This window comes from Bos indicus x Bos taurus, chromosome 23, assembly GCF_003369695.1.
Source record: "Bos indicus x Bos taurus breed Angus x Brahman F1 hybrid chromosome 23, Bos_hybrid_MaternalHap_v2.0, whole genome shotgun sequence".
Lineage (NCBI taxonomy): Eukaryota > Metazoa > Chordata > Mammalia > Artiodactyla > Bovidae > Bos > Bos indicus x Bos taurus.
The window spans coordinates 9,411,406-9,429,646 of NC_040098.1; the positions used below are offsets into that span (position 1 = coordinate 9,411,406).

The 18,241-nt window shown below is 40.2% G+C and overlaps 1 protein-coding gene and 1 non-coding gene across 3 annotated transcripts in view; both read right to left on the reverse strand.

The window, feature by feature from the left end:
• Positions 1-18,241, reverse strand: part of NUDT3 (nudix hydrolase 3) — a 123,205-nt gene that overhangs the window by 13,129 nt on the left and 91,835 nt on the right. Inside the window, exon 3 of one of the 2 annotated variants that reach the window (XM_027524253.1) lies at positions 624-668. The exons of the other annotated variant lie outside the window; for it this stretch is intronic. Within the exon in view, the coding sequence (XP_027380054.1) occupies positions 624-668 (45 nt within the window). The remainder of the gene's footprint in view (positions 1-623; positions 669-18,241) is intronic. 2 annotated transcript variants of the gene reach the window in all.
• On the reverse strand, positions 16,650-16,775 carry LOC113882330. Its single transcript, XR_003508343.1, has one exon. It is a non-coding gene; the product is annotated as a small nucleolar RNA SNORA31 (small nucleolar RNA).

The window sequence follows — 18,241 nt, forward strand, 5'->3', positions numbered from 1 at the left end:
GTAATGGACAGTGTTTATGTCCCCACCAGAAAGCGAAGCGAAGTTGCTCAGTTGTGTCCAACATTTTGCAACCCCATGGACTGTAGCCTACCATGCTCCTCCGTCCATGGAATTTTCCAGGCAAGAGTACAGGAGTGGGTTGCCATTTCCTTCTCCAGGGGATCTTCCAGACCCAGGGATCAAACCCGGGTCTTCCACATTGCAGGCAGATACTTTACCATCTGAGCCACCCCCGCTAATACCACCCCAATTTCATGTTGAAATCCTAACCCCCAAGGTAATGGTATCAGGAAGTGGAGACAGTGGGAGGTGACTGGGTTATGACAGATGACCCTCATGAATGGAATTAGTGTTCTTATAAAACAGACCCTAGAGATGTTTGGTTCCTTCTCTGCCATCCAAGAACACAAAGCAACAGCTGTCTATGAACTAGGAAGGGGGTCCTCACCAGACACTGAATTTGCTCGGGCCTTTATCTTGGACTTCCTAGGAATCAGTTTCTATTGTTTATAAGCCACCCAATTTCTGGTATCTTTGTTATAGAAGTCTGAATTGTCTAAAGGTCAAGATATATATGGTTATTAATATAATACCGATTGCACCAAAGATTTTAACAGATTTACCTCAAAAATTCCAACTAATCTTCCCAATGTCCCTTTTACTCCAGCCTGAAAAAGAAAAAAGAAAAATGTGTGCGTTGACATTGCTTACAGTGCTGGTCTCATTCTGAATCTTCTCGACTAATCTGTAAAACAGAAGTAAACTGTAAAACAGAAGTAAAAAGCAAGAGGACACAGCTCAGGTGGACCCCAGGTCTGTAGGAGTGCTAACAGTGTGTTCTCGAGGTCACAGACTGAAAGGAGTAGGGTATGCTCTGGGGAGAAAGTCCTCCTCTCCTGTCCAGGCCTCTCACCACTGCAAAACTGGCCAAACAGAGCAACAAGCAAGGCCACAGCCATACCAAAGATACGCTGAGGCAGGAATTACTTCGGTCATTTGCCCATTCATTCACCAATATAGACAGAATGCCTAATCTGAGCCAAATAGTGGTGCAGATGCCAGAGGTGATGAATAGGCTAGAACTCAAGTTGCATGAGAATAAGACCCTTATCTGACTTGTTCTTGGCTGTCTGTACACTGTACGTCCAGAACAGAGCTCAGCACCCAGCAGGAGCACAGCAAAGCGGTCAAGTCAACAAAAACACAGTCCGGGTAATTCTGCTAAATCACCAGTTTTATGACAGGAATGCACAGAGCATGTGATAGACAGAGAATGATGGGGAGAGGGCAACTTTACACAGTGGTTAGGCTTCTGCAGTAAATACAATGTTTATTCCATCAGTCTTTTGGTATTTTTTTTTTTAAGATCTGTGTCTTTCTGATGCATTATAGGTGAACTTTTCGATATATTCCACTTTACTAATTTACTTTTCAACCATATCCTGGATAAAGTTACCCATTTCTAGTCCCTTTTTTATTTGATATCTTTCATATCTGTGTATATCTACCTGTTTCCATTATGGACACCTTTGCTTCCATGATTTTGTTGTTGTTGTTGTTCTTTTAAAATAGAAGTTATTCCTTTATTTTTTTGAGCATCCTGAACATATTTAGTTTATCAGGTCATGCTATAACATTCATTTCATCCGAAGTTAATAAATAATTCACATTCTATTTGTGATGTTGCTGTCAGAGGCTCTCCAGAGTGGCAGTTTAGGGCTCCTGCTCCACAGGAATACGGGAGCGCTGCCGCACAGCCCGCCCTCGACTGCGCCGCAGCTGTGTCCTTGCCCTCCCTGGGCCCGTATCTCGCTAAGTCTCAGCTCCTGGTGTCCTTTCCATCAGGCAGGACCTCACCCTTACTCCAAGGGCTTCAACTGCCAGCCAACCAAGGCCACGCAGGCTGCAACTGTCCTCTGCCCTTCTGCAATTCTGCTGTTTCTGATCTAAGGAGGCATCCACTTTGCTTTTGGGTCAGGCTATGTCTTTTTAGCTTTTTGGAAATGCATGGAGGATGCAGTAACTTGTTTTTTACTACAACTGCCATGTTATTTTGTACAATACATTAAAAAAAATAAGGCAAATATACTTTCAGTAGGAGCTCAGTATGTTTGTACAGAATGAACAAAAATTTTAAATAAGTTCCCTAAAAGTTATTTAGAGATATTTAATAATAGAAACAATAGAAGCCAATTCAAAGGTCTAGATTCCTGGATGAGCTATATTTTGAAATTAATTTTTGCTAATTATCTGTCAACGAATTATTTTCCTTTCTCTTGCCAACATGCTTGTTTCTTTCTCCCTTCTTTTCCCCATGTGGCTTTTGGTCTACTTGAATGCAAATGTGTACCTTTTCTTATTTAAACTGCTTTTCTACATTTTCAGAAATAATTGCACTCCACAGCCAGATAAGACTAGCTAGGTTGGACTGCATGAATTAACCAATGAAGCTACCTGGACAAGTGGGACGAGCTGGCAGGCTATGCTCATCTGGAAAGCCAGCGCTGGTCTCTGGTCCGAGGCCGCCCAAATGCGCTCAGATGGGCTCCTGAGAGGAGTCACCTGTCACCTGCCACAGGCCGCCTCTGACAGGGCCCGGGAGCAGAGCTGCCAGGCTGCAGGGGGGGCAGGCCCGAGGCAGGCTGGGAGAGGGGGCAGCACAAGGACGACTGCTAGAGGTTCACAGAACACCGTTCACATTTCTCTTCTGCAAAGTGGAAAAGACGTCTCTTCAGCAGTCACTGTTCAATTATTTATTCTTCTTAACGAAAACAAAGTACAGAAAAGGAAATACTCTTCAAATTTTAAGGGCATAAATCATCTTAATATTATGACAATACATATAATTTATTTAAAACTTTTAATTATAGTAATTTCTGCATTCAACACCAATATGTTTCTATGATTTACTCTGTGTTAGAGGCAGTTCATGCATTGGAAAAGGAAATGGCAACCCACTCCAGTGTTCTTGCCTGGAGAACCCCAGGGACGGGGGAGCCTGTTGGGCTGGCATCTATGGGGTCGCACAGAGTCGGACACGACTGATGTGACTTAGCAGCAGCAGCAGCAGAGGCAGTTAGGAAAAATATAAAAGCGTTTTTTTCTTAATGAAATAGATGCATTTTTATTGTCTAAGGTAAATTAAATAATGCTGTCATCTGTACACTGAAATTCAGTGGCATATATTTTTACTTCTAATTAGTCTAATTAATTACTTCAAATCAACAATAGTTTTATTTGTTCCTTAAATGTTTCTTTCAAGTTTTATTCTAATATTCAGGAGATCTACTTGGGGGAATTCTATCTAAGGTGATTTCTATCTTATCTACAGTATTATCTACATTAAAAGCAAAGAAATGTTCCTAATTTATCAGTTTTTAAAATTTGGCTTTAGCAGTTTTCTCAAGAGGAGGCTCTTCTTTTCTAAGAATAGGATTTTGGTTCTTTAAAACCACAGTGCTAGTAAGAGGACGATTCCTTAGAGGCAAAGGGTCTGAGACAGCGTTTACTGTAACCAAGTTACTTTTTCACAACCTTCCACAGTCCCGCTTTCATATCCTAGCTCTCTCTCAAATGCTGCCACAAGCAACTGGACAGAGATATTTTTATCTCTCACATGATTCTTGCACGCAGGTCAGGATAGGTGTCCGGATCACATCTGACAGATACTTGGCTCAGACATTTGGGGCTAAGACTTGATTCAGGGTATATGTAAGCTTGGTCCAGTCACAGTGCTGGTATAGCCTGTTTTTCTTATAATCATATGAAAGCAGTTACAATTTCAATCGGTACTGTCAAAAGCCCCCAATCCAGAGAAGTCGCCCATCTTAGCCAGTAGTAAGAATTTCAAATAAAGTAGCTGCTGCCCCTCATTATTCAACCACATGCAGGTGAGTGGTCTCTCCAACTTCAAAGTTTACAATATCAATTCTAACACTTTTGAGGTCTAGTTAACATAAATTAATTGAGCAACTGTTTACATTTTAAAAAGGAAAAAATGCAAATGTCTTTTTTCCTTTGGCAGTGTTTTACTGGGATTGGAAGTACTTACTGGAAAGGGCTGGAATGACAAGGGACACTCCAGTGTCTTGTCCTTCCCTCAGTCTCCAGGGGGTGTACCTGAGGCCCAGGCAAAGGAACTGATGTGTCAGGCCTCTGAAGCGTACATTTCTGAATGCGCACACTCAGTCGTGACGGACTCTTTGTGACCCCCTGGACTGCAGCCCTCCAGGCTTCTCTGTCCATGGGACTCTCCAGGCAAGAATACTGGAGTGGGTTGCCATTTCCTCCTCCAGGGGATTTTCCCAACGCAGGGATCGAACTGGCATCTCCTGTGTCTCCCGTGTTACAGGTGGACTCTTTGCCACGGAGCCAATGGGAAGCTCCCCCTGACGGGCCTTTGAACCTCCCCTAAAATGGTGGCCCACCACAAAGATCCCTGGCTTTGTGCTTAGTCTGCTGCTGCTGCTAAGTCGCTTCAGTTGTGTCCGACTCTGTGCGACCCCATAGATGGCAGCCCACCAGGCTCCCCCATCCCTGGGATTCTCCAGGCAAGAACACTGGAGTGGGTTGCCATTTCCTTCCTCAATGCATGAAAGTGAAAAGTGAAAGTGAAGTCGCTCAGTCGTGTCTGACTCTTAGCGACCCCATGGACTGCAGCCTACCAGGCTCCTCCGCCCATGGGATTTTCCAGGCAGGAGTACTGGAGTGGGGTGCCACTGCCTTCTCATTAGTCTGGATGGGCACAAAGTGTACCATCACCTTCTGAAGCCAATTTTTCACACTCAGGTGGACGCTGTGGCAGACAGATGGCTATCTAGCCCACAAGCATTCTCCCTTCCTCCCTGCTACCAGTAAGACCCAGATTCTGTTCAGGTGAGAGCTCTGGCACACCTGACCACTAAGGGAGGTCTGCTGCCCTCTGCAGTGACAGGTTTAGGGGTACTGTGTGTGACCCAATTCTGGGTCAATGGTTCCTGAGAAGAATATTTCTCAGAGGCTTCTGGGAAAGATTTCCCATCATGATAAGAAGAGCTGTACAAAGAGAAACCCTATACCTCCCTGCTTGTCAGGTGGGGATCTGAAACTTGGAGCTGCAACCGTCATCTTGTCATTGTAAGGGAAAGGCCTAGAAAATCAATGAGAAGTGAACCACAGTCCTGATCCCTGAGCTGCTGGAGCAACAGGGTAATGGCCAACCCCTAGACCTCTTACGTCAGGAAAGTAACTGTTGCTGTTAAAGCCACTTTTAGTCAGGTGTGCTGGAACCTGTATCTGAAAGCTTTCTGCTACTCTCCTTGATTTCAAAGGCAGCTCTCTGAGGAAAACTGCATATTCCCAAAGAAAAATTCTGAGCTCTCAGGGAGCTGTAGTATAAAATCTTCCTCTATCAAAAGCAGTAAGCCCAGGCCTAAAAGGAGTTCAGGGCAACAACTCGAATGCAAATATCTGCATGAGGAAACCTATGAAAAAAATATATGGTCTTCAATACATATAACTTTCTGGTATCCACCAGACTTAGAAAGTACATAAGAAAAGAAACACAGTGAAGACAGATGAAACAGAGGAGAAGCCAGTGTAAGTCCAGTGAAATTTCAACCCATTTTTTAATTTTGTTTTTTAAATGAAATACTTCAAGCATCAAAAAAGTAAAGAAAATAATGAAACAAACCTTCAGGTAGTTGTACCTTTATTCTTCTACAAAAATTTCAAAAATCAGTTTCTCAGATCTTTTGAAAACTTCTTGGGGGATATCTATTTTTATTTTTGGATTAATTTGAGAAAAACACACCTTTACAATCTTTAGTTTCTTCATTCAAGAATAGACAATCTCTATCCATTTATTCGTGTCTTTTAAAATCCTTTAATGAAAATTTATTATTTTTATTGTAAAGATCCTGCACTCTATCAGCAAGGTATTTCAGTTCTAGTATAGTTCTGTTGCTATTGTGAATAATACATATTTTTACAAGTTACATATTTTCCAGTTGATTACCACTTGTTTAAAGAAACACTGCTGGTTTCTGCATATTGATCTTCGGTCTTGAAACTTTGGAGGGGGGTGGTTCTACCTCTTTATTGCTACCAACCCATCTACCTCAAGCCCCCTCACGCATGCGTGCTCAGTCATGTGACCCTATGGACTGCAGCCCACCAGGCTCTTCTGTCCAAGGAATTTTCCAGGCAAAAATACTGGAATGGGTTGCCATTTCCTTCTCCTGTCTTGAAAGTTTTAAAAATGCTTTTATTAGTTCTACTAGTTTCTGTTGTGTGTCTTTGGTTTTTCATAATTAATGATCAGACCATCTGCAAATAATGGTAATTTGCTTCTTCCTTTTGACTCTTTATTTTTGTCTTAACTGCAGTGGCTAGGACCACAGATCAATAAATGGCAGCATGATAGCAATCATAATTGTCTTATTCCTGCCTGCCATGGGGGATGCTTTGAAAATTTCAAAAATATGATGTTTGCTGGAGGTTTTATTAGATACTCTATCAAGTTAAGGACATTCCTTTTATGTTTGCTTACAGCTTTTAAGATGAAAGGGTACTGAATTTTAATAAACTATTTTTCTTCACTGACTGGTATGGTGATTTTATCTCTTTTAATCTCAATGAAATAAATTACATAAACATATTTCCCAAGATTGAACTATCCTTGTACCCTTGGGATAACCGAGTTGTGTGATACTTTGACAAAGCATTCTATCTGCAGTTATTTCACTTAGGATTTTCACATCCATGTTCATAGGTGAGAACTGACCCTTCTTTCTAAGTATCAAGATCAGAAGTCCAGTTCCAGTTCAGTCGCTCAGTCGTGTCTGACTCTTTGCGACCCCATGAACCGCAGCATGCCAGGCCTCCCTGTCCATCACCAACTGCTGGAGTCCATTGAGTCGGTGATGCCACCCAACCGTCTCATCCTCTGTCGTCCCCTTCTCCTCCCGCCTTCAATCTTTCCCACCAGCATCAGGGTCTTTTCAAATGAGTCAGCTCTTCGCATGAGGTGGCCAAAGTATTGGAGTTTCAGCTTCAACATCGGTCCTTCCAATGAACACCCAGGACCAATCTCTTTAGAATGGACTGGTTGGATCTCCTTGCAGTCCAAGGGACTCTCAAGAGTCTTCTCCAACACCACAGTTCAAAAGCATCAATTCTTCGGCGCTCAGCTTTCTTCACAGTCCAACTCTCACATCCATACATGACCACTGGAAAAACCATAGCCTTGACTAGACGGACCTTTGTTGACAAAGTAATGTCTCTGCTGTCTAGGTTGGTCATAACTTTCGTCAGGCCATAGCAAACTATGGCTCACAGACCAAATGTGTCCTACCACTGGTTTCTGTAAATTAAGTTTTACTGGAACGTAGCCATGCTAATTCATTTAAGTACTGCCTATGACAGTGTTCACATTATAACAGCAGTCATATTTGTGAGAGAGACCATATGGCTTCTATATCTGAAGTAGTTATTATCCGGCCCTTATAGAAAAAGTGTGCTGTTTGCTGAAATAAGATTATACTGACCTTACAAGAGGTGTGTAGTTATCCCTTCTCTAAACAGTTCAAGATAAGAATATACATTTTCGGAAATTTCAGTAAAATCCATCTAGTCTAATCTTGGGATTTTTCTGTTGGAGAGAGGGGGTGATTACTGCTTTATTTTTGTAAGCGTTAATGATCTACATATAGGCTTTCCAATTTTTCTTAAGTTAATTTGAGCTGTTTTCCCTAGAAAATTTTTATTAAGGTTTTCAAAATTTTTTGTTTGCAGCTTTTCATGGCATTCTCTTAATTTAAAAGTCTCTGTTACATCTGTGGTTATTTTCTTTTTTATTCCTTATATATTTGCTGCCTTCTCTCTTGTATCCTTTACAGGTTCAGTGAGAGGTTCATCTATTTTATTGGATAAATAAAAATGATCCACTTTTGGTTCTGTTGATCATTTTTCTTTTCCCCTACTAATTTCTGCCCTTTTCCTTGTTATTTTCATCCTTTTACTTTGAGAGTACCCTGTTGTTTTTCTGCTAGTTTCTTGAACTGACTGCTTAGCTTATTTAATATCTATTTTGTTTTCTAATAAAATCATCTAGGGCTCAAAGTGAATGACTTGCATCCTGTAAGTAATAACAGGAAGCACTTTCATAACTGTCTAGCTCTATTTGCTTACTAGTTTTGACTTGTGATTTGTGCTTTAACTCTAAGGGTTATTTAGGACATTTTTTTTCCCTGTTTCCAAATGTTTCTCTCTGTTAAGCTGGCTCTGTTGTTGATTTCTAATTTACTGCACTGTATCACGGTATATACAGTCTATATTACTGATGTTGTGGGATTTTCAACACTTTTTTTTATGGCTTAACATAAGGTTTTTTAAAAAATAATTCTTTCACGTGTGCTTCAAAACTTACATACTCTGTTGGATACAAGGTTATTCCTCAATATATGGCATTTGATCAACCTTGTTAACTGTGTTACTCAATGCTCTTTTGGTTGCTTTTTCTATCAGTTTCTAAAGGAGATATTGTAAAGTCTTCAATATGGTTACAGACTTGTCAGCTTTTCCTCCTAACTCTGTCAATTCTGCTTTATGCAGGTGAAGAATTTGCCAGGTGCACACAAGTTCACGATCACTATCTTGTCCTGATAAATTGTTCCTTTTATTATTAAAGGTTCTTCTTGTCCCTTTAATGTTTTTCACCTAAATTCTATTTTGTCTGATATTACAATTACTATCCCAGTCTTCTTTTGGTTAGTATTTGCCTAATATACCTTTTTGCAGCCCTTCATTCTTTGTCATTCAGTACTAGACCATTCAGGTATGACCTAAATCAAATTCCTTATGATTATACAGTAGAAGTGAGAAACAGATTTAAGGGCCTAGATCTGATAGACAGAGTGCCTGATTAACTATGGAATGAGGTTCGTGACATTGTACAGGAGACAGGGATCAACACCATTCCCATAGAAAAGAAATGCAAAAAGCAAAATGGCTGTCTGGGGAGGCCTTACAAATAGCTGTGAAAAGAAGAGAAGCAAAAAGCAAAGGAGAAAAGGAAAGATATAAACCTCTGAATGCAGAGTTCCAAAGAATAGCAAGAAGAGATAAGAAAGCCTTCCTCAGCAATCAGTGCAAAGAAATAGAGGAAAACAACAGAATGGGAAAGACTAGGGATCTCTTCAAGAAAATCAGAGATCCAAAGGAACATTTCATGCAAAGATGAGCTCGATAAAGGACAGAAATGGTATGGACCTAACAGAAGCAGAAGATATTAAGAAGAGATGGCAAGAATACACAGAAGAACTGTACAAAAAAGATCTTCACGACCCAGATAATCACGATGGTGTGATCACTCACCTAGAGCCAGACATCCTGGAATGTGAAGCCAAGTGGGCCTTAGAAAGCATCACTACAAACAAAGCTAGTGGAGGTGATGGAATTCCAGTTGAGCTATTCCAAATCCTGAAAGATGATGCTGTGAAAGTGCCGCACTCAATATGCCAGCAAATTTGGAACACTCAGCAGTGGCCACAGGACTGGAAAAGGTCAGTTTTCATTCCAATCCCAAAGAAGGGCAATGCCAAAGAATGCTCAAACTACCACACGATTGCACTCGTCTCACATGCTAGTAAAGTCATGCTCAAAATTCTCCAAGCCAGGCTTCAGCAATATGTGAACCTTGAACTTCCTGATGTTCAATCTGGTTTTAGAAAAGGAAGAGGAACCAGAGATCAAATTGCCAACATCCGCTGGATCATAGAAAAAGCAAGAGAGTTCCAGAAAAACATCTACTTCTGCTTTATTGACTATGCCAAAGCCTTTGACTGTGTGGATCACAATAAACTGTGGAAAATTCTGAAAGAGATGCGAATATCAGACCACCTGATCTGCCTCTTGAGAAATCTGTATGCAGGTCAGGAAGCAACAGTTAGAACTGGACATGGAACAAAAGACTGGTTCCAAATAGGAAAAGGAGTTCGTCAAGGCTGTATATTGTCACCCTGTTTATTTAACTTATATGCAGAGTACATCATGAGAAACGCTGGACTGGAAGAAGCACAAGCTGGAATTAAGATTGCCGGGAGAAATATCAATAACCTCAGATATGCAGATGACACCACCCTTATGGCAGAAAGTGAAGAGGAACTCAAAAGCCTCTTGATGAAAGTGAAAGTGGAGAGTGAAAAAGTTGGCTTAAAGCTCAACATTCAGAAAACGAAGATCATGGCATCCAGTCCCATCACTTCATGGGAAATAGATGGGGAAACAGTGGAAACAGTGTCAGACTTTATTTTTCTGGGCTCCAAAATCACTACAGATGGTGACTGCAGCCATGAAATTAAAAGACGCTTACTCCTTGGAAGGAAAGTTATGACCAACCTAGATAGCATATTCAAAAGCAGAGACATTACTTTGCCAACAAAGGTTCGTCTAGACAAGGCTATGGTTTTTCCTGTGGTCATGTATGGATGTGAGAGTTGGATTGTGAAGAAGGCTGAGCGCCAAAGAATTGATGCTTTTGAACTGTGGTGTTGGAGAAGACTCTTGAGAGTCCCTTGGACTGCAAAGAGATCCCACCAGTCCATTCTGAAGGAGATCAGACCTGGATTTCTTTGTAAGGAATGATGCTAAAGCTGAAACTCCAGTACTTTGGCCACCTCATGCGAAGAGTTGACTCATTGGAAAAGACTCTGATGCTGGGAGGGATTGGGGGCAGGAGGAGAATGGGACCACAGAGGATGAGATGGCTGGATGGCATCACTGACTCGATGGACGTGAGTCTGAGTGAACTCCAGGAGTTGGTGATGGACAGGGAGGCCTGGCGTGCTGGGATTCATGGGGTCACAGAGTCAGACAAGACTGAGCGACTGATCTGATCTGATCTGATCACTATGTTTGAAAACAACATATGGCAAGTGTTATTTTCTTTTTAATTGAAGTACGTGTCTTTAAGTTTCATTTATTGTGATTTATGGAGAAGGAAATGGCACCCCATTCCAGTACTCTTGCCTGGAGAATCCCATGGATGGAGGAGCCCGGTGGACTACAATCCAGGGGCTGGTGAAGAGTCCGGAACAACTGAGCGACTTCACTTTCACTTTTCACTTTCATGAATTGGAGAAGGAAATGGCAACCCACTCCAGTATTCTTGCATGGAGAATCCCAGGGACAGGGGAGCCTGCTGGGCTGCCGTCTATGGAGTTGCACAGGGTCGGACACGACTGAAGAGACTTAGCAGCAGCAGCATTGTGATTTAACCTGGAAATTTAGCTTTAATACTGAGCCACATGGGGTCTCTTGGAGAGTTAGAATCTTTAAATTTACCTCCTATGTACTAAGGTAGAATCTTTAAATTTACTTCCTCTGCATTAGGCAGTTTCCATTTGTTAAGTTCACTGAATTAAGAGGAAGCTGTTAAGTGGTAGTCAGATAAGTCAGACCTGTCCAGGTCCCGTGGTTGTTCGTAGTTTAAAGACTGCTGAGTCTCTAGAGGCAAGGATTGCATTTAGTATTTGCTGAAGCCGCTGTGAATTGTATTGGGGTCAACAGTACATACTTCCTAATGACTAAAAATCCTTTCCTGGAATGTGGAGCTGGATGGGAAAGCAAATACAACTGTTTTGGAAGAGTCATCTGGAATTAATTCATTTAGCAGAAGGCAACTGGCTCCTATCCCAGTAATTCAGTCTCCATTGAGGTTCCAACACAGACCTGCTCAAATACAGTGCTATGTTCTCTAACTTGGCAGATTCTAATCTCTACATCAAACCACTGAATTAACTATTCATCAATGAGTAGCATTCAATTATGTGTGACAATGTAGAGAGATAAACTGAGTAAAAAGATACATATATTTTTAACTCCAATTTTTAAAAACAATGGTTGAAGGATAATTTAGGAGTAGTTATTAGCAGTAAGAGAGCTAACCTTTACATCAGGCTCTCCTAGTAAGCCTAAAAAAATAAATAATAAATATCAATTCCTTGATTAAAGAGTGATTCTTTAGAAAAGCTGCTAGTGTTTAATATAAATTATAAATAAACCCACTTCTTACCAAAAGGGTTCACCAAATAGGAGATATTTCTGAGTTCCAACAATAAGGAGCAAAGTTTTCAAGTGTTTACATGCGAGGAATATTTTTGTGATACTAGACTTTTCCTAACACCCAACACCTAAGTCGAGAGTCTTGAGGAAAAGGATTATTCAAGGAGTCTAATAATTTCTTAACCATTCATGTGTGAAGAAAAAATTTTTTTCAAACATGTAATCACTTGTATTTTCTTATAAATAATTACCCATTGGTTGCCTACAGTCTTCATTATAACTCACCACCAAAGGTAAAAGACTGAACTGAAACATTTGGTAGGTCTTACAGTAACAAATGATACTTTCATTTCTTGAAAGTCCAAGTTTGCTCTCTTGGTCTTTGCCAGGGCAAAGGCAGACAAGAAACCAGGTCTCAAAGCATGCTCTGGAGCATTGTCACTGGCCAATAAGTAATCAGTGAACCAATAACACATGAGAAAAAAGATATAAGACAGAATACATTTATGGTGGGGTGGGGAGAGAAGGGGAAAATATTGCTGTGATTAATGAAAGCAATAAAAATTACTGGTCTTAAATGTAAATACTGTTGATACGACGAAAGTTAGTCACACAGTCGTGTCTGACTCTTTGCAATCCCATGGACTGTAGCCACTAGGCTCCTCCTTCCATGGAATTCTCCAGGCAAGAGCACTGGAGTGGGTTGCCACTTCCTTCTCCAGGGGATATTCCCAACCCAAGGATCAAACCTGGGTCTCCTGCATTGCAGGCAGATTCTTTATCATCTGAGCTACTAGGGAAGCCCCTAACAAATGATAACTTTTTGTATTTTCCAGAACAGTATCTTATTAATAATGATAATCTATACATAAAGTTACAAACTGAAACAAATGAGAATTGGGCAGTAAGAGGATATACATTTTAGACTGGGGTGTGTGTGTGTTGAGCAGACTGTTTTGTTTGGTTGGAAAAATAAGTATCTGTTCTAATGTGTTATTTAAAAGTAAAGGAGACTCCTAGTTTCTGGTCCAGCATATACAAGGAGCCTAGAAGGTCCCATGCTGTCATAACAACAAATAAAAAGCTGAACAAACGCTTCTTAGGTTTATTAGAAAAGTGAAGCTACAGGGTAAGTCACTGCCCTCAAGTCAGAGACAGATCAGAGAATCTCAACTTACCAGAGCAGAAACCACCAAGGGAAGGGAGTGAGGGTAGGGTGAAGAAACCTGGACTGTGACTGATGAACCACTGAAGGTTCAAGGACAAGCCTAAAATCTTCTGGCAGGTGGTGGTGGGCAGGGGTGGGGGTGTGGTGCAGGGAGAAGGAGGTGGGGGGCGACCACACATTTGTGGTTTTAACTCCAGGAGCTCTACCCAGTTTTCACAGTGAACACTGGAAAAAAATTCCCTCCTGCTTCTGCAGAGAAGAAAAATAGCCAATTTTAAATACTCCGTAATATTCTGTTCTTCTTAACAAAGACTGCCTTCCGGAGAAACTATTTTATGTAATCTATTGGGGTTTCATCAGAGTCTATCCAACCTGGGAGAAGTGAAATACTCAATTCCAGTTCCTTCATCCATCCTGTCTCATCTTAAGAGGGGGTCGGGGGCAAGGAGCTGGAACTACTGAGAAGCACTTGTGAAGTTCACAGCCTGGGCACAGGCTCACTGAAAGACTGAGGCCTGATCACAGGACTGTAGAATGCACATCTCACATGTACTACTGAAGGCCCACTACTACAGTTCCTAGTATCCAGTCATCATGCTCAGCTTTCAACAATTAATCTTACTAAAAGGAAAAAACATTTTGAAGACACATAAAAACATTAGAAGCAGACTTAGATATGACAGGGATGCTAAAATTATCAGGCCATGAAAAAACCACCATGATTAATACGCCAAAGATTCTAATGGAAAAAGTAAGAAACAATGGGTAACACAAGCCGAGAGGCAGAAATTCTAAGAATGAATAAAAAAGTATTGCTCTAGATCAAACACACTGTCAACAGGAAGAATACCACTGATGGGCTCATTAGCAGACTAGACATGACTGAGAAGAGAAACCTTGAACTTGAGAATATGTCAACAGAAACTTTCAAAACTGAAATGCAAAGAGAAAAAATACTGGGGAAAAAAGCACACAGAACAGAGAGAATATCCAAGACCTGTGGGAGATTGATAAAGCATGTAACACTTTTAATGGGAATACCAAAAGAAGAAAGATAAAGGAACAAAAGCAATATTTGAAGCAATAAGGACTGAGAATTTCCTGAAATTAATGTCGGACACAAAACCAGAGAACTAGAAAACTGAAACAAGTATACAAAAAGCTACACCTAGCTGGACATATTATATATACAAACTGCAGAAATCAAAGGAGAAAAGTCTCAAAAGAAGCCAAAGGAGAATGGGAAACAGCTTACCTAGAGAAACAAAATTAAGAATTATTTCAACTTCTCAGAAACCACACAAACGACGAGAGAGGAGTGAAATATTTAACATGTTGAAAGGGAAAAATACCATCAATCTAGGTATGGTATTCTTTAAAGTGAAGGCGAAATAAAGGGTTTCTCAAACAAACCAAAGTTGAATTTGTTGCCAACAGGCCTGCCTTGAAAGAAATGTTAAAAGGAGTTCTTTGGCAAGAAGGAAAGTGACAGAGATCAGAAACTCTGATCTACATAAAGAAAAGAAGAATATTAGAGACAGGATAAGCAAAATGAAATCTTTATTTTTCTTACTCAATTGAGCTAACAGATTGTTAAAAATAGTAACAGCCACACTGTACTCAACTGTGTATGCACACGCGAAAGGGCGAGAGAGACGGTGACAGCAGTGACAGGCCGGGGAGGGAGGCCTCTCACAAGGCGCTTGCACAACACCAACAGCGGTATTTGAAGGTGGACTTCGGGGACTTCCCTGGTGTCCAGTGGTTAAAAATCCGCCTTCCAATGCAGGGGACACGGGGTTTGATCCCTGGTCAGGGAACTAAGACCCCACATGCTGCAGAGCAACTAGGCCCATGCGCCACCACTAGAGAGCCCATGTGCTGTCACTCCAGAGCCTCCCGAGCCCACGAGCTCTAGAGGCCGTGGCCTGCAACGAGAGAAGTCCACGCACCACAACAAAGACCCAGTGAGCCAAACTAAAAAAGAAGAAAGAAAAGACAGTGGACTCGGATTAGTGGTATAGTGCAAGCTCTAGGGCAATCACTAAAATAGAAGCATAACTGTTATGTTAGGAAAGAAGAGAAAATGGAATAATTTATTAAGTGCTCAACTGGAACCAGAAAAGGCAGAAAAAGAGTGGACAACAAAGATACAAACAAAGAGAATAAGGGCAACAAATAGAAAACAGTATCAAAGTTAGCAGCTGTTAAGTCAAGTATATCAATAATCACTTTAAACATCCATGCACTAAATATATCAATTAAAAGACAGGCTATCAGGGCAGACCAAAAAACAGTATGCTGTCTCCAAGAAACCCACTTTAAACATAAACACACATACAGATTAAAAGTAAACAGATAAAGAAAGACCATATACTATGCTAACACAAATCAAAAGAAAATATAAGTAGCTATACTAATTTCAGAGACAGCAAACTTCAGAGCAAGGAAATTTATTTACGTAATGATAAAGGGGTCAATTCTTCAAGAATAGGGCAGAACAATCCTTAAAGTACATGCATCTAACAATAAAGCATCAAAATATGCAAGGCAGAAACTGACAGTACTGCAAGAAGTAGATGAATCCATTATTACTGCTGGGAGACTTCAACACTCCTCTTCCAGAAATGGACAGATCAGCAGGCAGAGGGGCAACCAGATATAATTGATACTTACAGACCACTTAATCCAGTAATTGCAGAATACACTCTTCTAAATTTAACACAGTACATTACCAAGATAGACAACATTATGGGCCATAATTGACATCTTAACAAATTAAAAAGTATGTAAATTAGACAATGTATGCTTTCAGATCACAATAGGATTATATGAGAAATCAGTAATAGGAAAGACTGTCGGAGAAGCCAAAATGCTTGGCGATTAAACAATACATCGGACACGACTGAGCAACTGAACTGAACTGAAACAATACAACTCAAAGTAACACACAGGTCAAAGAAGAAATCACAAGGAAATTTTTAAAAACCCTGAATTAAATGAACATAAACACACAACTTATAAAAATTTGTGGGAGGCAACAAGAGTAGAGCATAACGGGTACTTTATAGCACTGAGTGTGTGTATTAGGTCTAAAACCAATAATTTAAGCTTTCACTTTAGGAACCAGAAAGTGAAGTCGCTCAGTCGTGTCTGACTCTTTGCCACCCCATGGACTACAGCCTACCAGGCTCCTCCATCCACGGGATTCTCCAGGCAAGAATACTGGAGTGGGTTGTCCTTTCCTTCTCCTGGGGATTTTCCTGACCCAGGGATCGAACCTGGGTCTCTTGCATTGTGGGCAGAGGCTTTATCCTCTGAGCCACCAGGGAAGCTTTCATTTTAGAAACTAGAAAATGAAGAGCAAATAAAATCCAAAGAAAGCAAAAGAAAATAAGCAACAAGATTAGAGCAGAATTTTATTTTATTTTATTTTTTTCCCTGTGTTCCCCCATTCAATCTGGGCTGCCACAATCAGGCAGGCAGAAAGCGCGAGGATGTTTTTCTTGCATCTGTAGTGTAGAGCAGAATTTTAAAACAGAAGATTTTAAAACATTTAAAATCAATTAATTTTAAAACATAAGATCAATGGAGAAAAAAAACAAAACTAAAAGCTCATTCTTTGGAAAGATTAATGCAATCAACAAGTTTCTAACACGGGTAACCAAGGAAAAAGAATTGAGGACTAACATCAAAAATTAAATTGAGGACATCACTACAAATCCCATGGACATCAAAAGAATAATAAAGGAATAAATCAACAAATACTATATCCACAATTCAATAACCTACATGAAATAGACCAATTCCTTGAAAGACACAATCTGCCAAAACTCAAAGAACAGACAACCTACCTAGGCCTATAAGAGAAACTGAATAATTAACCCTTCAACACAGAAAGCATCAGGCCCATGTGGATACACTGATGAATTCTACCTAACATTTAAAGGAGGAAACTGTATCAATTCTCTTCCAGAAGACAGAAGCAGAGAAAATACTTCCAAACTCATTCTATGAAGCCATCACTACCCTAATAACAAAACCAAAGACATTATGAGAAAACTATAGGCAATATCTCTCATGAATACAGGTGTAATAAAAATCCTCTAAATATTAGAAAGTGATATCTAACAATGTATTTTTTTAAAAAGTACACAAGCAAGTGGGATTTACTCCATGTATGCAGGGCTTGTTTCATATAAAAATCAATTAATGTAACCCACCACATCAAGAGGCTAAAGGAAGAAAAATCACATAATCTTATCAACAGACTCAGAAAAACCCCATGAAAAATTTCACCTATTTATGATTAAAAGAAATCTCTCAGTAAATGAACCTGACAAAACTTTATAAAGAACATCTAAAAAAATCTACACTTAATATCAAAATAAATGGTGAGAAACCAAAAGTCTTCCCACTAAGATCAGCAACAACGCAAGGATGCTCCCTCCCACCATCCCTCTTCAACATTTTATTGGAAGTACTGGAATAAAGTCCAGAATAATGAAAAATTATAATCAAACTAAATGCTCACATGTATTATATACCGTCTTTCAGTAATTACTCACATGTATATCTATTACCAGAAAAAAATGTCCACAATATAATGAGCTAATGAAATGGGTGAACTCCAATACTATTTTTAAAAAGATAAACACATATTTACAGATGTGTAAGCATGTATGAAAATTATTAAAATATTAACAAAGGTTATCTTTAGGTGATGGAAATATAAATGGCTTTTTGTTGTTTTGTACTGGTTATTTGTTAAGGTTCAATAACAGAGATAAGTTATGTGACAAAGCAAGTATGGTCAGTCAGTCAGGCTGCGACCCCATGGACTGCAGCACACAAGGCTTCCCTGTCCATCACCAACTCCGGAAGCCTACTCAAACTCATCCCATTGGTGATGCCGTTCAACCATCTCATCCTCTGTCGTCCCCTTCTCTTCCTGCCTTCAATCTTTCCCAGCATCAGGGTCTTTCCCAATGAGCCAGTTATTCCCATCAGGTGGCCAAAGTATTGGAGTTT